At 53.6% G+C, this 22,068-nt stretch overlaps 1 protein-coding gene across 1 annotated transcript in view; it reads right to left on the reverse strand.

Annotated features, from left to right (window-relative positions):
• NSD2 (nuclear receptor binding SET domain protein 2) overlaps positions 1 to 22,068 on the reverse strand; it is a 58,482-nt gene that overhangs the window by 23,806 nt on the left and 12,608 nt on the right. The window contains exons 3-8 of the mRNA XM_058723218.1: positions 20,566 to 20,732; positions 19,579 to 20,067; positions 11,159 to 11,303; positions 8,453 to 8,571; positions 6,417 to 6,498; positions 5,156 to 5,277 (exon numbers count right to left, since the gene is read on the reverse strand). Of these exons, the coding sequence (XP_058579201.1) occupies positions 5,156 to 5,277; positions 6,417 to 6,498; positions 8,453 to 8,571; positions 11,159 to 11,303; positions 19,579 to 20,067; positions 20,566 to 20,732 (1,124 nt within the window). The remainder of the gene's footprint in view (positions 1 to 5,155; positions 5,278 to 6,416; positions 6,499 to 8,452; positions 8,572 to 11,158; positions 11,304 to 19,578; positions 20,068 to 20,565; positions 20,733 to 22,068) is intronic.

Consider the following 22,068-nt stretch of genomic DNA (forward strand, 5'->3'; position numbering starts at 1 on the left):
GCGATCACCCGCGAAGCAGGCTAACCCTTCCTGGAGGGCGGGACAGACAGGACTCGTCCAGGCACCGTGCGGGTTCCGTTCACCACACGGAGCATCCTTGTCATGAGATCTGGCCTACATTTCCTGTTGGTTTTTAGGAGCTAGCTCCCTCTTGAAAAAAACGGGTTACTTTCAGTTGGGAGACAGAGATGTAACAGACACAATTACAAAGAGGGTGTGGAGATGCACCCAAATCCATCACCATCAGAGGCAGACGTTTAACTCTTGTATTAACTCTGGAGGGAGGCCCACATGGGAGACAGAAGCCCCTAACAGGTGCATCAACAGAACGGGAACCCGTACTGCCGACAGGTGCACGTACTTCACGGGACCTCTATCATCGCGGGAAACTTCCAGTCTCAGAACAGCTACAATCTCAACTTTTGCATATTCAGACAGCTTTCACCTCTTCCGAATGCCTTGCGCTCCTTCTCGTAGCTACCGCCGCTGACCAGGCACCAGCGTGGGGTAGGAAGATGGGCTGAAGCAATTAAGTGGGGCCGTTAACAACGGTTCTATGTACAAGAAAAGCCACCTCCACAACAAGCAGCTCAAACGGCAAGACTAGAACGTGTTCGGTGTTGTTCTGATCTCTTTACGAAATGAGGGAATTTGTGTTTGGTTAGTAGCATAATGGATGTGTATCGTGGCAGACAACCTTCCTTGCCTCCTAAGCTCTTTTCAGAACAGGAGCCCTGTCCACTCACCTTCGGGAAAAGCCGCGGGTGGGAGCGTTCCCCAGCAAGACCGCTGCTGCCATCTGGAGCGGGACGGCTCTGCCCCACGCGGGACCGTCTGCCTCCTGCAGGAGCTGAACACACCTGCCACTGCCTGGCCGCCCGCCTGGTCACTTCCCGACATCCTCGGGGCGGGGGTGGGGGGCGGTGCCTTCCCCCGTGGAGGAATACCGCGTGACCCCCATCCCTGCCCCACCCCACACCCTCCTGTGTCCTCGGCTGACGCCACTCAGCGGACGTACGGGCCCGTCATCCCGGCAGGCGCCTCAACGGGGAGGAAAGCCCCTGCTCTCCGGCTGACTTCTGGCGCCCCCGGCGCAGGCTGGGAGCCGGCCGGCCACCTACGCAAAAGTCACCGCGCTACAGTTTCAAACGGGCTCGACCTCGCTTGCGATAGTTTCCTGAACCGGGCCACTCCTACACGACCTTCCTTCGCACCTTCCGATTTCGTAACGAGTTCTCCGCCAGCCCTGCCCACACTCACGTCCGGGCCTCCCGCCGCGTCCGAGCAGAGCCACCCGCCCAGCGCTCAGCCACAGTCTAGCGCCCGGCCGTGCTCCTCAGACCCAGCGTCTGCCACTCGACCCCCACGTGCACGGGGCAGTCAGGAGGAGAGCTCTTCATGCCAGAGCAGAATTTATACTTTGGGATAAAAATGGAATGATGGAGATTTTATTGTTTTTATTGTTATAACCATTATTGTCACAATAGCGAACCGAGTCCCTGCAAGGCGTCAGGTACCCCAAGTGTTTTACATGCGTTACAGTACTTAACGGTTAGAACACAAGTATTAGTCAGAAACTTCCATTAAAGGTAGAACGCGTGTGAAGAGTGTGCTGGGAATGACCGAGGGCTCCTAACACGGTAACGTCAACAGCAGTCCCGCCTCCGGGAGCTGAGGGGCAAGTGTGGCCTGTGCCCCTCCATGCAGGCATGCGGACGCCCCGGGGTAGGACAGCGGGCGACACCCAACACTCAGTCATTTAATGTGACAGCTGACGTCCTACAAAAGCAACCGATTAAGCTGTGGTTGTAAATAACCTGATCGAGGTATCCCCAAGATACTGGTCGCTGCATCAAAAGAGTTAAATGGCTCGTACGATACTGAAAATGAGATTCTTCCTACAAATTCAGTGTCTAGTGTCATAGTAAAACTGTGTAGTAAAAAAAGGACAGAATCGAAACCCTTCCTGCCTTCGGTGTTGGAAAGCGGTTTCGTGTCTACAGTGCTGAGTGCATTCCAGCTGGCAACGGGGCAGCTGACGCGGGCTCCTCCTACTGTGTGCGGCTCGCTCTCTTTCCGGCGGTGCGGGTGCGGGCACCGGCAGTGTTCGGGACAAACTCGGTAAGTCATGAGCCAGAGGACGAGGGTGGCCTCTAGCAAGGCCAGCCCCTTCGGCGTGGCGTCCTCGTCGCAGGCCCAGGGCAGCCCCGTGTGGCGGGCGTCCCTTCGGCCTGACATCTACACGGACCGCTGCGGGAGGAGTGTGCCTCTATCGTGAGATGAGCGGGATCGGGTAAATGGCCTTGCCTGGGCATCTTACCTTGGTCTTAAAATTTGTTATCTGTTCTCTTCATTTGTGTGTGTTATTAATACCGGTAAAAACAGATTGTCACACATCTTCCATAAAATGACTGGGGCACGAGTGTCACTGAGTGCGTGCGTGGACGTGCCACCTGCAGCAGGCATCTGGAATATTACAGCATTTAAGTGCGGTACGGGGCAGCTGGGTTCACATCCAACTTGGCTGATGTGGGCTCCCGTAAAAGCTGTCACCAGTGAAGGCGAAAGAGATAAGAATTTGCTCTACTAAGGGAATAAGAAACGAGGTTACAAGACACTGAAATCACGTTAACTCCCTCACAGGCCTTTGTCACGCAAGTGTGCGATCTCCGTCTATTCTCCTCGTCGTCTCACCATCAGGGCGACAAAGCACTCGGTAGCAGTCATTCCGATATAAGTTTTATTTCCCACGTTTACCTTTTTTGAGAAGACTTTAAACCACGAGTGACCTACGAGATCTTGAAACACCAGCTCTGTGACCAGCCCTTATTCCGATCGAGGGTGACAAAAGTAGGAAGGAGAAGCAGCAACGGGTGCGTGGCCCGAGGAAGGGCCGCTCAGCGCAGACCGCAGCCCCGCGGGGCCTGACTCCCCGCGCCCCCGGACCAGGTCTGCACGGTGCTTCTGTAACGCGCCCTGCGCCTCCTGCTCCCGAAGGCGGCCAGCACAAATACGCCGTGAACGCGTGCTGTGGCTCTGGAGCGTCAACACATAACAGACAAGGCTTTTCGTTCACCCGAAGCGGTTTTAGTGAACAACGTAACCCTGTGAAAATTCACTCTAATGGAAGGCTCCTGCAAGCCACGCAGAAGTGGCCTGACATCAAAGGCCTGGTGGTTTAAACGTTGTTGGATAAGGAGCTGAACGCACGTGATGGGAACTATGTATCGCCTTCAAAATGCAGGAAGGTATAGGATTATAATGTAGTTAATATAGAATATAAACATAATTAATAAACTAACCACTTCTAAAGTCCCAAAGAATTAAGAATCAGTTAAGTCTACTGATTATAAAATGCTTCCTCTAAGTCTCCCCGAGTTCAGGACAAATGTCTACACTGGGAAGACCACACTCACCCTGGTTACAATGAGAGTCAGGCTGCCCGACCCTAACCACCCCCCGCTCCCCACCCCCACCCCCCACCCCCCGCACCTCCCTGCCCTGGGCCAGGGGGCCCCTGAGCCCAGGCCTCTGACTTGTACAGCTTCTGACCAGGAATGACAGAGAAGATTTCAGCAGCCTCAGCGCCTTGCCTTTGATTGGATCTGACGATGGTCTAAGTAAAAACTCAACTGAATGGTGGATCAGAATGCGATGACAGAAAAAAAAAAAAAAAAACAACCCATTAAAAATCTTTTTACATATAAAAGCCGACTTTAAGCAAAAGGGATCTACAGACCTGAAACTTTTTTAGTATTCTTTTTCTTTGGGATGGGAATCCTCATTTTTAAAAATTCTTTACGATACTAATCATAATTCCGACAAGAAAAAAGGAAAAAGGAAAAAAAATCTGTATAGAATTGGTCTCTTCCACGTTTCAATCAGCCCCCTGGAAGGTTAGTGAGTGCCTACTGCATTTTCGTGAATGTGCCCGAACAGAAGAGAGGTCTAGTCCCCTGCGCACATCAGATGGCAAGGAAGTTCCAGTCCCGCGCACGTGAGCAGCCCCACCGCTACTGGTGCTGAGTCCCCAGAGAAGACCCCTCTCCGGGTGGCTCTCTGCACCCGCACCCCATCAGACTGCTCGCTGCCTGGGCCCCCGAGGACACCTCACAGGGGAGGGCCCCCCCCCCGTCTAAAGGGAGGAAGCAGCCGAGGCTGAGAGACAGTGACCGTGGCAGGGGCCGGGTCACAAGGGCCACCTTGTCACCCAACAGGGCGAGGGGCTACTACCTTGTTCGAAAAAGCCCAAAGTTAGCAAGTCCTCATAAATGTTCTAAAAACAGGCCTCCTGTCTACAGTGAGGACGAGAGGCCCCCAGGAAACAAAACAACAAGGAATTAAAACTGGAATAGAAGCTCCTCAGGTAGTCACTAGAATCGGGAATCCAGAGCCCCCTCTGGACAAAAAGTGCTACGCTTGCATTCTGAGGCTGTTTTTTTGTTTTGGTTTTAGAGTGGCAAAGACTTTAGATTTGATGACGAAGTCCAGATGTCATGATACAAGGGTGGGAACAGCCTCAGAGAGCTGTCACTCTGCTTCTGTGTGTTCTGCAAATCCAGAAAATAGAGGAGTCGTATTACCATGGTAGCTGTGACTCACCTCAACACTCAAGTACCTAAGAATATGCCAGAATTTAAAGGACCAAAACCAGGGAACGCGGGAGGACAGTCCTCCGGGAGCCCAGGTCCAAAAGCCGCTGAAAGGCGCCACGGCAGGTAAGCCGCCCTTCTTCCCGCCCGAGGTGGGTGAGTGCACGACGGCCAGGGTCAGCTCGAGTGACACAGCGCGTCGTGCCAGGGCCAGAGCGGGCTTGCGGTGACGTGGGCCAGGTTACAATGCGAGGGCTACACGGAGCACAACGTTCCAGAGACAGACTGCGAGAACAACTGCACTACGTCCAGACCGGAGCACATGCACGCCCGCCTGTGCATACTCTGCGTGCATGCGTGTCTGTGGCGCTCACGGAGGCTGAAGTCGTCGCTTCTTCCGCCTCCGACTCGCCCAGAGTTTAAATGACCTGAGACTCACCTACGTTCGCCTGTGGCCAACACCAGTGTCACGCGTGTCAAGTCTGACTCACTGGTGCTTCCACCTGGGCAACTAAATGGCCTTCACGTGAACGCCACAGTTAACGCTAGGATTATGATTTTACCTCATTCTCAGTTAGGGACGCAGAAGGAGATGAACTTTTGCTAAAAGGAGCGCACGACGCTGCTGCAGACGCCCGATTTCGCTTCTTCAGTGGTTTGCATGCGTCAGACAGGTGTTTCGTTGCTGTAAGACAATTTTGGTTTATAGAGTAAAACTTGAAGTCTTCCGCCCTCCATCTCCTTCTCTCCTGCTTTAAAATCACCCCCCCAGTAAGTGAGGTTCTAGAGATAAATTTCCCGGGCCGCTTTGTGACACTAAAGGCTTAACTTTTTACCGTGAAAAAACCTCACTCTAAACAAGGGCGGACTGTACAGTGAGCCCCACTGTCCCCCTGCCTGGCCCCCGAATCCATCAACCTGGGGCCCAGAAGGCTCCATCCACGCCTAGTTTCACGTCCCCCTGGCCACGTTCTTCTGGCGTACATTCCACACCCCGTTTCACCTGTAAAAAGCTCAGTACGTGTCTCTGAGACAAAGTCTTCAATACAAGCACCACACCGCGACACCTTTCTTAAAAGTAACACTCGATCCCTTCGTATCATCAAACATCCACTCAGTGTTCAAACTGCTCGTAAACGTCTTCCCTCCGACAGTCTATTTAACCGAGTTTTAAAAACCAGCACAGCACTTGCTGCGAAATAAGGGAAATGAATCCATTTCCAACCCCCACTCCTCCCGTGAATGTTTCCCTTCCTAGGTACGAGCTGGGAGATGGTAAACCCCCTGTGATAAACTATCAGACACGATAAAACGATAGTGAGAAGGCAAGGCGGCCCGACTCCCCCTTCGTTGTTTTGACGGTTACTTTTCACAAACATGCAAAGCCAGTTTTCAACGCGTGAAAGGGAAACAACCAGTCACGACTTTTACTCCCGCTAATGCAGTAAGTGAAGGACGGGCTCCTAAGAAGGGGTGGAATCTACAGCAACAGCTGGCACCAGCAAGTTAGAAACGTGGATGTTCCTGGTTTAAGGAACTTTTCTAGCAGCATTTTAAACTGAAAATAAAGCCCAACGGAAATCAGTAGAAAAATAACTTCAACAAAACGTAGCTGGATCATTCGAACAACTTACACATTCGAGCAGTTAGTTGATCTTTCAGCTGCGCGAGAACGTCCCTCCACCTTATCCTTGGACCCTGGGCCGTCAGAGCCCCGGGCTCCCCGGACCCTGGCCCAGCCCAGCTCCCCATCCGTCCACCTGCAGCCCACCAGGCGCCTGGAAGGGCCTGCCAACAAGGAAGAAGCGCTAATGCCCACATTACCTGCCTGGCTCTTCAGCGAGGTGGCGGCCTCCATGGACTTGCAAGAACCTGTTCGGGCCGTCTTGTCACTCGCCGTCTCTCTCTGTTGTTAAACACGAGAAACAGGAGAACAAGAGGAAGGGAAGAAATGTGACGTGAACCGACATGGGTGGCTGAAACGTGCGACAGAAAGGTCTTCCTCTGGAGATGGGCTCCACGCGCGCCAGGAGGGGGACCCCGCCTCACCCCTCTCTACTCTGCAATCTGCTGGGACAAGGGGGCCAGCGGGGCTGCGCCTCACGACCTAACGGTCATGCTGCCGAGACTCTTCACGTGAGCGGCATTCGCTGTGCTACTCAAATCTGCCTCTGAATTCAAAGTGGAGTCGGGAGTCCGCCCCCCAGGCTGTCCCGTGAACCTGAAGGGGCCCCGGGTCAGTGCCGATGTCACCGTGCTGACCCCCCACTCGGAGGGGCCCCGACTCGGAGACCAGCTCCAGGTGAACTCCACAAAGGTCATCCGCAAAGCATGTTTCACCACCGAGACTCCACCCCAAAACACGGTACCGGGACCGTTTTTGCCTAGCACTCGGAACCAGAAGCAGGTGTAGACAACCTCTCCCGACAGCCCCAGGGGCCAGGGGACCGGGTCACAGGACTGTGCAAAAGGGAACAGGCGCACGGGACGGCACCTGGCGCATCCAGGGCTCCGCGTGTTGGGAATTCTGTAGGACGCGCTTACTCAGATTGATAACTAAACCCGGGGAGACACCACTACTCTCTTTGTTTGCTATTTCCTGAGTTATCAGCTAATCAAACATTTCTACCTAGCTATTTAACGCGAGTTTTGATATTTCAAATGTCCAGGGCCACACATTTTTTTAAGGTAAATATGAAATGCAAATATTTCAAAGCAACCGAGATCACTACGATTGCCAGCAAAGGGCTGCTCTAACACCAGGTGGCTAGAGGGCACAGTCACCACACGCAGTGCAGCGACTCAAGGTGAACGTTACCTATCTCAGCCCTGGACACTTGACAGGTGCCCCAGAAGAGGCCCTGGTGGCCAGACACACTGGGCAGGGCCCGTGTGCCCCCTGAACTGCAAAAGCAGCTTTGAAGTAACGGGGGCGCCCACGTGGCTCAGTCGGTTGAGTGTCCGACTCTTGGTTTCGGCTCAGGTCGTAACCTTGCAGTTTGTGGGATCCAGTCCCGTGCTGGGCTCTACGCTGATGGCTGGAGCCTGCTTGGGGCTCTCTCCCTCTCTCTCAAAATAAATACAGAAACAATTTTTTTTTAACGTTCAAAAAAGAGAAAGAAGACAGAAGATGTGGTGGCCGCATATTTACGCTTCAACGATATGCGGAATCCACTTTCCATTCCAAAAATACAGCAAAACAATAAAGGAGCCTCTTAGGTTAGAAGATGGCATGAGCCTTTACTCAAAACCGTTAAGTGCACAACTGTCTGTCAGAACTATCGCTAAACAGCTTTACGCTAAGACATAAGATGCAAAGCCTGCTGGGGCGCCTGGGTGGCTCGGTCGGTTGGGTGTCCGACTTCGGCTCAGGTCACGATCTCGCGGTCCGTGAGTTCGAGCCCCGCGTCGGGCTCAGAGCCTGGAGCCTGTGTCAGATTCTGTGTCTCCCTCTCTCTGACCTTCCCCCATTCATGCTCTGTCTCTCTCTGTCTCAAAAATGAATAAACGTTAAAAAAAAAAAAAAAAAATTTAAAGATGCAAAGCCTGTTTACGCTCCCGGTTCGTGGAGAAGCTCACTGGACGTGTGAGCCAGTTTCCATAAATGACACTGAGTCATAAAGCACATTGGAAAAGGCTCACGCTCCCTGCAAGCATGAGCACCGTACGCCAGGTGGGAGAATCCACCATCTCTCTAGCTACGTGGACCCTGGCCAGGCAGACTCGGCCCCCTGATGCACGTTCGACACCCACTGAGCACCACCCCAGAGGAAGGCCTCCTGCCTCCCACAGGCATCCACTGAAGAGTCACACGGGAGGGCCACAGTCCTCCAGCCTGGACAAACCCGGGGTGCAGTTACCTTCCGGAGACCGTGCTTGTCGGTCCTGAGTCTTTTCCTGGGTGCGTCTTCAATTTCAACGTCTTCAGGAGGGTCCTGAGTCCTCTTGGTATGGTTTCTTTTTTTCCCATTTAGGTTACCTTGGAACAGAGAACGGGCGAAACTGACATGAAAAGCACTCCACGAGCCACCCTCCAAAGCACTGCTCCCCCAGCCGGGGCACTCTGCACCAACCCAGCCCAGGAGGGCCTCCTGCAGGGCCGTCGGTTCCCAGGGCCCAAGAATTAAGGACCAAACCTCTCTGCATTCTGCACACGTAACATCGAATACTGGAGAACGCTTACCTAATCTACAGATTATTATATTGGTATTTCTCATGATAACATTTTAATGTACTAGAGCATTAAATGTAAACATAACCCAGGAGTTTACTAACACTCAAAGATGGAGGAATTTAAGTGGAACTTTAGAAAGGACACAACTTGCTACTTTTTATACATTTCCTTAAAGAAGCATGTTGGGTAGCAGCAACACTGCTGCGGTGTCTGCAAACCAAGGGTTTTCTACGAGCGGTTTGTGCCAATTACGTGTTTCCACGAATATCAACTAATCCAAGTCTTAACGTGTTCAAACAGTACTGACCTAGAAAAGTGAGACATAAGGTAATCTTACGGTGCAGTAAGAATTCGCAGTGCAAATTCTAGAGAGGTGATTAATTTGAACAGGCCGATGTTTATTTCCACCACAAACCCAGCATTTCCGTTTGCATGACTCTCTTACAGAGGTGCAGGGCTTACCCCTGGACTGTCCGGGAAAAACATCCTGTGGGAGGGCAGCGCTATCCTCAAACCTTCCCACCAGGCGGGACAGAGCCCTCGGGCCAGGAGTGTGGCGCCCAGCAGGAGGTCACCCCGGGCCGGGGCAGACCCGAGCACAGAGCTGAGCGGCCGGGCAGTCCCGGGACGGCGTCAGCCGGCCCCCTCCCGGCCACAGCACCGTGGGCTGCCGTGGCGGCACAGGAGAGGTGTGCCCGTGGAGCTGTGGGGGCGGTGGCGGCTGCTAGGAGGCCGTCTCCACGCCACCGGCACAGGGCGCCGCCAGCCCGGCCTGCCGCAGCCTCCACCGCCCGGCGTGCCCAGCCTCCTCGCACGTGTCCACTGAGCCACAGACACCCGCTAGCAGCAGCCGCCATCCAGCGGCTCACCTTCACACAGGTGAGGTGGGGCCGCAGTCCTCGCGGAAGACGTCCCCTGGGCCCGAAATGACACAGCAGGGGCTTCGTACACAGGTAAGCAACGTGGGCATCCGCCTGACTTCCTCACACTGAGGCCGTGGCACAGCTTGTCCCACAAACACAGTCCGCCCGCCATCTTGGTTACCGGCACGGGGGCCCCGATGGGGAGGCCGGAGGGCCCCCAGGACAAGCACACACTGGACACACACACGGAGGAGACCAGCCCTGGCCCCCTGTCTAAACACTCGGTAGCCGTCCCAAGTGACCACACATGACCCACAACCACCTGCACACTTACTCCAAGGATAGTTAAATCTGGCTTCAGGAAAACCCGACTCCTTCTTAAGTAAGCCAGTCATTGAAAAGGGACACTCCTCTAGATGTAGGGTCCTGACACAGTCAGGTGATCTTTTGCCTTTTAAAGAAAGTGCACGAATCCAAAATATGCTTACTAGTCTACCTGACAGCATTTGCAACAAATCCTGAACTGGACAAAGTCAGTATTAACACATGAGAGAGTCGATGTGGAGACCCAGAGGCCCTAGAATCAAGATCCTCCGTGAACGAAACAGAAAGGTCTCTAGTGCGTGTGCAATTGGTCAGATGCACCAGTGCTGGTCCAGAAGCACGAGCAGGTGCCCACGAGGAAAGTGCGACTCCTTCTGGCTCTCGCCCCCCTCTAGGGGGTCTTCGAACACTTTACATCTGGCCCCTCCAAAGCTCTTCAGGGCTGAACCTTGAGGTACAGAACTGTTCTGTATTTAAACTGATAACCAACCCATCACACTTATTTTTTACGTTAGAAACGTCGGTTTTCCACAACACGTGTCCAAGCACGCACAGATGACAAATCTGACCGTCGTCACGGTTCCTCCAAAAGCTCACAGTGTTAAGTCTCCCTTCTCTTTCCGTTCACCAATGCAAAGTAGCATTTTTTTGATATTTAAACTGAAGGCCTGTGAAAAACCAGAGGTCACCCACATTTAAGGTCAGTCCACAGTCACCTTCCTCACCCTGCGAGCTCTCCAGCAAAGAGGCCAGGAAGGCCCCCCTGCCTGTAGGGGCAAAGCCCCTTGCGAGGGGCAGGCACAGCCCCTGCTGGGAGGGCAGCCTCGCCAGGGGGGCCACAGGCCGCGGTCGGACTCTACCGTGCCACGTAAGCCCGGGCCCCCTTCCTTTGGGCGTCCTCCCCTACACCGCCCCGCCGGCTGCAGGGGTTAGAGCGCCCACTGCGCTCGGGCACAAGAGCGAGGGGCCCGAGGCCAGACGGAGGGTGACACCGAATGGCTCTCGTGCGATGATGAGGGAGGAGCCCCAGACAGCGGAGGTGGCTTGATCGCGCCCCCACACACCCTGGCTGCCGGCACGGGCAGCAGGGGCAGGGCTGGGGAGGGCGGCCCCGCCGCCCCCGGGCTCCCAGACCGGGGCTCGGCCGGCCCCACTACGCACACCGCACACCTCAGCAGAGCGCACTCGCTCGGCTCTAGGTTTACCGGAGTCTTCTTCAGACTGGGGAGAGGCCACGAGGGCAAACTTGGTGTTATAGCGCGCCTTCTGCTTCTCGTTGAGCATGTCCCACTGGGAGCCGAGCAGCTCTTTGACCTCCTCGGCCGAGGCGTCCGGGTGCTCTGCGACCACCTGCGGGCACAGCAAGGGCGGGGTGAGAAAACCACACACCTGCAGCCCACTGGGGGTCCGTCCGCACCAAGTCCAGGCACGGCCCCCGAGAACCCAGCACGTGGCACACTTACCCCCGCGTCACAGAGCTGTACCCCACAAAAGCTTCAAAGAGAATTAGTGAGGATCTGCTGCTATAACTCGTCAAAAGTTTATAAATGAAAGCAGCGTGGTGAAAACAAGTCAACGGAACTTATGACAACTCAGGAAATGATAAATGGCAAGAGGAAAATACATACTTTCCCCAAATCACTAAAGTATTAGTAAGTTACAATTTTCTAGGCATCCTTGACAAGTCAGCAGTGGGAAAAGTGCCCCGCGAGCGCTACCTGTCAACACGGGGGGGGGCGGAGGCTTGGCTTGGCTTTCCATGACCCATGACTCGGGCGCGTGGCCTGGATGGATGACACAGGGGACGAGGCAGGAGCACCAGGCCCCATCACCGCCCGGGTCGGCACACAGACACGGCCCTCCAGCCGCGCAGGGGCTGCCTGCGCCAGCACCCCAGAAGCAGGCCAGAAATGCGGACCTCGGGCCCCACCCCAGCCTTCCCCAAGGTCTCCGGGTGACCCAGAGTACCCTGATCAGGTACCCTGAAGCCTGATTCCTGGGCCCGCGGCCTTGGCTGCACGCTAACAACCCGGGGAGTTGGAAAACCTCTGGTGCTCAGGCCACACCGAGGCCGGGTCACGCTCTGGGCCTGACGTGGCTGCTGTGAGGGCTCCCGGGGGCCCCGCTGCGCTCCCAAGCTGGAGAGCCACCAGCAGCAGAGGCGCAGAGGCGCAGAGGCGCAGAGACTGACAGATCGCGGCCTGCAGGCCAAGCGAGCCCCACCTGCTGTCCTCTGTGTGGTCTATAAACCAGGAATTGATTTTACACCTCTAAATGGTGGGGAAGAAGAACACTTCGTAGCTCATGACAATTACAGCAAGCTCGGGTATCAGTGCTCCTATCTAGTCTTACTGGAATTCGCCCCCGGGCACCGCCGGCCGGCCTCCCAGGGCCGCCTTCCGGCCCCGGCAGAGCCCCTTCGAAGGCCTGCTGCCTGATTCTGAGCACTGGCCAGAGCGCTCTGGAGCCAGACCCCAGTCGGCACGCGGTGCCTGCACTCACAGCTCCCCGAGCTCGGGTGAGCAGAGGCGCGGTGTCGTCCTCTGCGATGCGGCCACCCCGGTCTCCCGCCTGTCCGGCCACCACAGGCCACGTCTGCCCCAAAACGCAGCCCCCACTCACACCACGGTCACCACAGTTGGCTTCCTACAGCCTCCCGTGTCCCCCACTCGTCCCCACGTCCCGGCACGCCTCCGGCTCCCCCAGCCTTGGGCCTCAGAGCACGTGCACCTCCACGTGTGGGTGCACAGCCACCCAGCCCTCTGTGCCCTCCCATCACAGGGCGCCTCTGGCAACCACAAGTCCAGCCCCGGTGCCCCGTGGGAACTGTCCCCATCCCCACCCTGCCCCCGCCGGGCCCCACACACACCTGCCCTCCCCTCTCACCTTGGGGGCTCCCTCGGCCTGGGGGCCGGCAGGGTTCTGTCCCGCCCGCCCAGCCTGAGGGATGAGCTCACCAACCCCCACGCTTCAAGCACCGAAGGTCTCAGACCTTCAAGCAGCAGAGCCTTCTGTGCACGGCTCGGACTCACAGGACGCTTGCCTTCTAGAACTCTCCTCTTGAAGATTCCTCAAGATCAGCACATGCATTTGTGGACCCCCCCACCCTATCACCCGCCCCTGAGTACAATGTCCTCAATCAGAATTAATCCTAACAGTGTTCACAGCCACCCCCCCCGCCCCCCATCAAACAAGATTCCCCACTCCTCCTTGAGGCCCCCTTCCCCCCTGCACCCACATCCCTGCCAGGCCGGCCAGCCCCTCTCCCAGATGCCTCTGCACCCACCCCACCTGGATGGCTATGGTTTCAGCAACCGGTTTTCTGGCTCTTGGTCCTATCCATTGACCTGCTGACATTCCCACCCTAAGAGGTCTCCCTCTTGCACCAAGAGGGACCATGGCCTGGCCCACACGTAGGGTAGAGTCCCTGCCAACGGACAATGTCTTTCATGGCCCCTCAGAACCCGGAGCCCATCCTCACCCCCTTCTCATCCCTCCCCGGACAACTCTGCACTCGGGGACATGATGGCTCTGTCTCTCCACAGGCCCTTCCCTCCCAGAAACATTATCTTCCATCAGGCTGACTTTGGAGCGTCCTTCAGCTACAACGCTGCCTGCCTGCCTGCCTGCCTTCTGGCAGCATCCGGAGCTAGGGGACAGGAAATAGTGTCGTGGCAGCCACCACCCCACCTACAGCACTCACCTCACTTTTTCACCCTAGTCGCCCACCCAGACTCTGGCCGGGGCCCTCAGGGTCTCCCTCCCGCATCTCAGGTTCAGGAAGCAGCGGCTGCCCAGGAAGGTCTGCGGGGTCTCATCAACGCAGTTGTGCGGCACAACGGCTGCACGTTCAGCGTGCACACATGTTCGTGTGCACAGGCAGGCACACACGCACACACTTAGGGCCAAGTCCCACTCCTTCCTGCCTGCGTCCCCCCACTGGCAGAGGACGGTCACTTTACATGTCTGGGTTCAGCGTAGCCAGCCCTGAGACAGGGATAACTTGTGCCAGCCTCAAAAGGCCTTCGTGACAACCGAATGTGATTTTTTCCAGGAGAGCCTGGGTGGCTCAGTTCAGGTCAGGATCTCACGGTTCATGAGTTGGAGCCCCACCTCGGGATCCCCGCTTGGGATCCTCTTTCTCCCTGTCTGCCCCTCCCCCGCTCGTGCACACCATGTCTCTCTCAAAAGAAACAAACTTAAACACAATAAATAAGATGGTCGTCACAGTGGCAGACCAGCCACATTCCTCACAGATGGCAAGCACTCAGCGGTGGCCACTGCCATACTTTTAATGAACTACTTCGGACACACAAAAAGGCACAGCAGGCTGGATACCCCCAAGCTCACACACTGCGCTGCCTCAACGACACCGGGACAAAGATTCCGCGCACCCCTCAGGGCTCGCACTCCCTGCCCCCGGCCCACCTGTCTCCCACGCACCCGTTCAGACCTTTGTGCCGCCTTCTAGACTTCTGGGATGGTCACGGCGCCACCCTCCGAGGGGCCCCGGGAGCCGCTGCCAGGACTCCCCCGCCTCCCTGCTGAGTGGCACTGCCAGCGTAGCCAACGCACAGTGTAGACAGGCAGCCCACCGGCTTTCAAGTCTGAACTTCCAGAAGACGTCGCCCTGCCCTCCGGGATCACCCGTTCCACAAGAAGCCTGCCTCGATGCCACCCCATGGACAGGACCACGCGCTGAGGCCTCCCGCAGGCGCCATCAGTGCAGCACCGCGGAAGACCATCCCCCAGCCCAGCCCCCCTCTTAACTGTGACCTCACGGGACACCCTGAGCCGGAACCACTGAGCTGCTCCCAAACCCCCGACCTGCAAACACTGTGGGCGGATCCACGTGTGGTGGTGGTGGTGGTGGCGGCGGCGGCAGTGGCAGTTTTCAGGCCGGCTTCACACCCAGTGCGGAGCCCGACGTGGGGCCTGAACTCACCATCCTGAGACCAAGACCTGAGCCAAGATCAAAGTCGGACGTTCAACCGACTGAGCCACCAGACGTCCCTATGAGTGCTGTTGTTTTAAGCCATTAGGTTCTGAGGCAATGTGTTATGCAATACTACATAACTACCACGAACGTTCGTACAAAGAAAGACATGAAGCATGGTTCGCTTCTATGGCATTGATAAAAAATTGGGATCAGGGAAGGTGAAACAGATTCTTTAAAACTTGGAAACTGAGACCACACACATCAGTAACCAATGACATTGCTACTGATGCTGGGGCCTCTGGGAGATCCTTCCTGGGATTTTCGTCACAGTGGGGCTCCCCCAGCTGCTCTCCCTTCCTTGCCTGCAAAGTCCCCCCACACCCCCACCCCCACCCCCACCCCCGCCCAGGTCCTCATCAGCAGGACTCCATCCCACTGCGGGCTTTGTCTCCCAGCAAACTATTCACCACCCCCACTGCAGCCCCATCACTGTGCTCCAGGGACGCCACAACAGACACTTGTGACCTGAGCCTGCTGGACAGAGAGAACCAAGCAAAGCACGTTAATGAAGAACTCAACCCACTTCACAAGGCAGAATATTCTCCTTCGTTTGCAAGAAGGAACTTGAACTTCAAAACAAAAGCCCGCGGGTAGCAGCCAAAGATCCCTGAGAGTCACAGTCTTCTATCTAGTGACCCTGGAAAAGGGGGCAGGAAGCAGAGGGAAAGCTTCATCCAACTCTGTTCCTCAAGGGTTGGCCATGATTCATCAACTAACTACCAAACAAAAGCCATCCTTGGACTCACCGTCACCCCTCAAAAAGAAAAAACCACCTAGAGAGACCCAGATCATTTTCCAGGGTGAATCAGAGAGCAGCCTCCCCAGTTCAAGCCTAGAATTACTTATCACAGAACCAGCACAAACACATTTGTATTAACAACAAAGTCGCTGAAACAGTTAAAGAACATCCAGGCGTCATCACTCTTCTGACGACGATAATCACCCCAAACCAAGCAACACCTGCACCCAGCTGGGAGGGAAGGGGCCCATGGGCCTCATACCCCATCCCCAACAGAGACTGGGTACAGGCAGGGCAGGGTAGGGCACCTGTCTTGAGTGTGAACTGAAGCTTCATCGGGCACCCTTCAGTTTTGGCTTCTGCATTTAGCAGGACACCACGGCAAACCTGTGCGTCACGTGCTCTGGAGAGGCCCTGGGAGCTGAGGGACTCCGCGGGTGCCCAGCACCTCACACGCGCCGTGTCTGGGGTGAGAGGCTTCCGTTTGCTCTTGCTACTTTCCTTGGTACTAGAAAGGCCATCCTGAGAGCAGGATGGGTCCCCAAAGGCAGAAAGGGTGGTCTCGGGAAAGCGGTTTGAATTCTCAGGCACCCGCTTTTCTCTCATAATTTCAGATGCGCGGAGAGACCAGGGACAAACAGACGGGAGTGTGGCTGGCTGGCTGGCTCTGGTCGAGAGCCCTGCCCTGCTTCCCAGAGCACGCAGCTGTGCGGCAGCCACAACGGGGGCCCGGCGGGGACCGTCCACACCGCTCCGCGCCCCGTACCGCTTCCAGTCCGACGGAGGCCGCGGCTCCTCCCTGGGCAGACTTCTCCGCTCCGGGACGCTGCTCTTCGGGGACAGATGAGGCAGATGGGTGGGTAAAACGGGGGGTGCGCTGCACTTTTCACACTTCCCACAAGTGACAGGATCTGCACGTCCTTCGGCCGACGGCCTCCTGCTGGACTTGCGGCGGCCCCTTCGCCGCCGCCCCGAGTCAGCCACAGGAACACACGAGCCCTGCCCCTCCCTTAACCACCTTTCAGTTGCAAACACCATGCCACCTCCTTGGGCACGTGGGCCACCTTCTGCAGGGTCAGTACCCGGGAGTGACCTTACAAGACAGAAAAAACATGCATCTTCGGGGCACCAGGCTGGCTCAGTTGGAGAAGCATGTGATTCTTGATCTCAGGATTGTGAGTTCAAGCCCCACGTTGGGTGTAGAATTACTCAAATGAATGAAAAAGTAAATTTTTAAAATAAAAACTTTAAAAAAAACACAAAAACAAAAAAACACGCATCTTCAATTCCGCGATACGTCACCAAATTTCTCTGGAAACCAAGTGTGAAGAACGATGGGGCTCTCTCTGCCCGTCCTTCCCGAGGCGCAGGGCTGGGGCGCTCACCCGGCAGCCGCGGACAGTCCTCTGTGGTTCCCTGGCTGCCAGCGAGGCAGAGTGACCTCTCTCTGTGGATGCACTGGCTGCCCAGGCTCTTCTAGAAATTGCCATTTTCGCAGCCTTCAGAATGGTCTGAGCTCCGTACCCAGTTTGTCCTTTCGTTTTGTTCCCGGTGTCCCTGTCACATAAACTTTCATTTTAACGTAGCTCCTCAGGGGCCCGTGATCGGTTTGGCTTAAGAAATCCTCCCCTCTCCCCAAGGACAAAGTTGCCGCGCAGTGGCTGAGTTCTGAAAGCCCTGGGCGGTCCTGGAGCCCGTCCAGACTGTCCAGCTGCCCGCGCCCCTTCCCCATCTGCTTCCAGGTTTTTCTCTGGGTGCGGCCGCTGCCCTGAACATCCCCGGCCGACGCCACTGCCCCCAGCAACAGAACCTCCCGTGTGGTGGGCAAGTCCTCAGGCCGGGCTTCTCCTCAACGTGGCTACTCATCACCCACTTACAAAGTGCAAACAAATTCCTACTGGGAGTTGTATTGGGATTATATGGAATTTATAGTTTAATATAAGGTAAATTGACAACCTCAACTTCAGAATACAGAACCTTCCTATATATTAATGTGTGTATTTATTCAGGTCTGCTAAAATACCAAGAGTTATTTTTCCCCAAGTCATACATATTTTGTTATATTTTCTTTTTTTCCTTCAAATTTTTATTTATAATTCTTAGTTAACATATGTAGTGTGATATCGGTTCCAGGAGAATCCAGTGTCTCATCACTTCCATACAACGCCCAGTGCTCCATCCCAGCACGCGCCCTCCATAGTACCCATCCCCCATCGAGCCCATCCCCCACCCACTTCCCTCCGTCAACCCTCAGTGTGCTCCCTGTCCTTACAGTCTCCTGTGGTTTGTTTCCCTCTCTCCCCTCCCTTCCCATGTGTCCATCTGTTTTGCTTCTTAAATTCCACATAGGAGTGAAATCATGTGGCATCTGTCTTTCCCAGACTGACTGATTTCGCTTAGCATAATGCCCTCTAGCTCCATCCACATCATTGCGTATGGCAAGATTTCCTTCTTTTTGATGGCCGAGTGGTATTCCATTGTATACATACATCACATCTCCTTTACCTGTTCATCATTTGGGCTCTCTCTGCAGTTTGGCTGTTGTTAATGCTGCTATAAACAAAGGGGTGTGTTGTATTTATTTCTTGATACCTTATATTTTTGTTGCTGTCATAAGTGGTATCTTTTTTTTTGGTAAGATTTTATTTTTAAGTAATCTCTACACCCAATGTGGGGCTCAAACTCACAACCCAAGATCAAGGGTCGCACGCTCCACCAACTGAGCCAGCCAGGTGCCTCAAATGGTATGTCTTATGTTGATTTCCTCTTTGTTACTGTCCTTGTATACCGGTCCTAGTGAACTTTTATCAATTCTGAAGATTTTCTTTTTTAGATATTTTTTTAAATGTTTTTTTAGATTTTTGAGAAAGAGAGCACGCACATGTGCGTGCTACTCCACCTCGGTGGCACCCGGGGCGGGGAGAGGGGCATCTGAAGTGGGCTCTGAGCTGACAGCACAGAGCCCAACGTGGGGCTCAAACTCACAAGCTGTGAGATCATGACCTGAGCCAAAGTCGGATGCTTAACCGACAACCACTCAGGCGCCCCTGTAGATTCTCTGAAGTTTTCTACACAGACCTCTACAAACAATGACAGCTTTATTTCTTCCTTTACAACTATGCCTTTTTTATTTGTTATCCTTATCTTACTATACTGGCTAGTATTTTCACTACAACACTTAATGTAAGTGGTAAAGAAAGGCATTTTTGTCTCGTTTACAGTTTTAAAGAGACTGTTTCTAATGTTTCATTAGTAAGTGTGATGCTTGCCGAAAGCTTCTGATTGATACCCTTCCACAGATTAAGGAAGTCACCTTCTAATCCCGGCTTGCTAACTTCGTATCAAAGAGCGATGAATTCTATCAAATGCCTTTTCTCCGTCTACCGAGTGGATCATTGATTCTGCAACACCGTGAGTCACACACTCGATTTTCTCCCATTACACCTTTCTGTTCCTAAGGAGGGCCCCTCCCAACCCGTGTATCACTACACGTAATATCGAACATAACCAAGGCCGGGGGCCTAATCCCTTCAGCTCTTTACAACCAAGCCTTATCACCATGTACTAACCGATGCCGCATTCTAGGAAGGTGATCAAGAAAAGTGTTCCAACGCTTGCCCTATCGATATATTTCTGTCCCTGCTGTCTCCTCATCCGCAACGGGAGGGACGTTCTAGTAGCCCAGCGCACACAGGCCAGCATCTCCGCCCTCCGGGACGAAAGTGGCGGTTCCCTAACACTCACGTGTTACAGCTCAAACCTCTGCAAAGCTCACTACATACCGTGCTGAGAGCACCGCGGAACGGAGGACTGCGCTGAAAGGATGTTCCCCAAACTCAGGAACCCCCAGAGTAAACGCCCAACTGAGAACCCGGCACAGTACTGACCTCATCCCTGTGCTTCTGACAGAAGACCAGAAACTGGGATGCCGCGTCTCCCTTCCTGCTTCGTGGAGCGGAGGCCGTGGCCTTCTTCCTCCCAGGAGGAGACCCGACTCCTCTCCTGGGGTCGGCGTCTGCCATCTTTTGAGGAGTACTCTGTACTGTCCCAGGGTCACCCGCTCGGTTTTCGGCAGAGCTGGACAGCTTCACTCTCCGCCTTCTCTTGACGGGAACGCCCTCTTCTCGCATGGACTTGGGGTCAGCAGCAGCTTCCTCGGGGACTCCTGAGGGCTCCACCATGGGTCCCAGAGGCGGAGCCTCCACAGAAATGCCTGCCTCCTTAGCTACGTGAGGGTTGAGGTGAAGCCGCTCCCCCACGTAGAGGAAAGTGAACTTGGCCTTCCGCTCCTCCACCGACATGCTTGCAGCTTCTTCTGCTTGAACGATGCCCGTTTCCCACTGGGCCCTCAATTTCCCTGAAATAGGTTTCAACAGCTGAAAAGAGAAACATAAGACACTGTAAGTTTCATTATACAAACAAAAAAGTTAACCCACTTTAAAGAAGAATATTTTTAGAATTCCAGACAAATTTAGAAATCAAAAGCTATAAAAACCAATTTACTTGAAGGTTTAGACAGAATTCAGCCCAATGTAATAACTGTTTCTTTAAACCAATTCCAATCCCATTTAACTAATGTAACATATACACTACATAGTATATATCATAGATAACATTTCATGTATTTTTATGTATACAAAGAAAAATAAAAATTATAAAAGAAATTATCTGATTATCATCCAATGAGTAAAACGAATAAACTAGGTCTCTAAGGACACTTGTCGTATTCTGTAACACAGCATACTTGGGCAAAATCAAACAATGATAGACAGAAATCATTATAATATATCAAGCAACCATAGTTTCAAAATAAGGTAAAAATTAAGAGTAAAAATTATTTTGGTCTAAAATTATACTTAAGGAACATCTATCACCTTAATTTTCTCAGCTTTCGTGGGTGCCTGCTTGGCACTTTCCTGGCATAATTTTTCAAACTGTCCTTCTCCTTCAAAAGCTACAAGGCTCTTCTCAAATATCCAAGCTCTTTCTGGGGCATCACCAAAGAATTGTACGTGATACTGGCGTGCACTCTTTTTCTGACCTAGTTTTTAAAATAAAATGTTAGAACTTGAAAGTTAGAATTTGGGATCAAATTAGGCAAGTCTATTAATAATTAGTGATATGAAGTTGGAAGCTGCTTTGAAGTTGTTTTATTTGGTTCTGTTTCAGTCTGTTAACCTCAAAAAAAGTCCTACTCTTTTTACCCCACCAAGCTCCATGTCAAAGAGAAAGGAAACACATTTATGAGGGACTCAGGTAAGATTCAAATTCGACTAGGAAAGAAAGTAAATAAATGCTCTCCTTTATCTCCTCCATCAAGATCCACTTAAAAAGATTACCAAATAAAGAAAGTAAGAGAGGACTTCAGCAAAAGGGCCATTCAACAGAGAGGGTACTAGGCAGCAATGAATGGGATACAGACTGGGGTCAGATGGCCCGGGTTCAAATCCCAACCCCATCACCTACCAGCTGGGCAACCTTGGGCCGGCTACTCACTCACAATGCTCAGAGGGGGAATCAGGGTACCAATGACCTCTGAGGGCAGCCATGAGGCCACAGGGTAACCCCTCAGATGTCCACTGCTGTTCCTCTTAGCAGAAAGGAAAAAGCCACATCCTACAGTGCAGCCAGAAGGGAGATGGGTGAGGAAAGAGACACTTGAGCCCAAAATCCAAGAGAGGATCCCAAAATGCCATATTTGGCTGAACAAGAGTGAGGCTGAAAACAAGCAAGCTGGTTAAAAGGTCAGACCTCTGTGCCAAGTGGAGGGAGAAAGGGGGATCTCCGTGGGAGGACCGCCAGGCCCTGTTCCTTCACAGAGAACGTTGGCCAAAAGAAATCCAAGAACACTTTCTACAGAACCAACACATTCAGAGGAAAAATGTCTCCACTGAGTCTTTTGGAGATCCCCCCAACTGAGTGGCCGATGGCCAGCTGGACCCTCGAAGGTAAGCTGTCCGTCTCCCCACACACGGGCTGCAGCAGCTCTAAGTGGCACTCTCTCCAACGCAAACGCAGCGTCCAGGACTCCCGGGACCCAGGGAAGCCTCTACATAACCAAGCCCAAGATACACAAAAATACACAATCTCTGCAGGGACACACACACACACACACACACACACACACACACACACCATGCCAGGAAGAGAGGACACCTGACAAAATCTCTAGTTTGCTATGTAAAGAAAACAAATAAAAAGAGCTATCAGAAACTTTAAAATACAATTATGAAAAAATAAAATCATTAAGAAAGCTTGGAAGGTATGTTAAGAAATCTCCCAGAAAGAAGAAGATTAAGATGAAAAATATCTACTCCTGGGGCGCCTGGGTGGCGCAGTCGGTTAAGCGTCCGACTTCAGCCAGGTCACGATCTCGC

This window comes from Neofelis nebulosa, chromosome 3 (assembly GCF_028018385.1).
Source record: "Neofelis nebulosa isolate mNeoNeb1 chromosome 3, mNeoNeb1.pri, whole genome shotgun sequence".
NCBI lineage: Eukaryota > Metazoa > Chordata > Mammalia > Carnivora > Felidae > Neofelis > Neofelis nebulosa.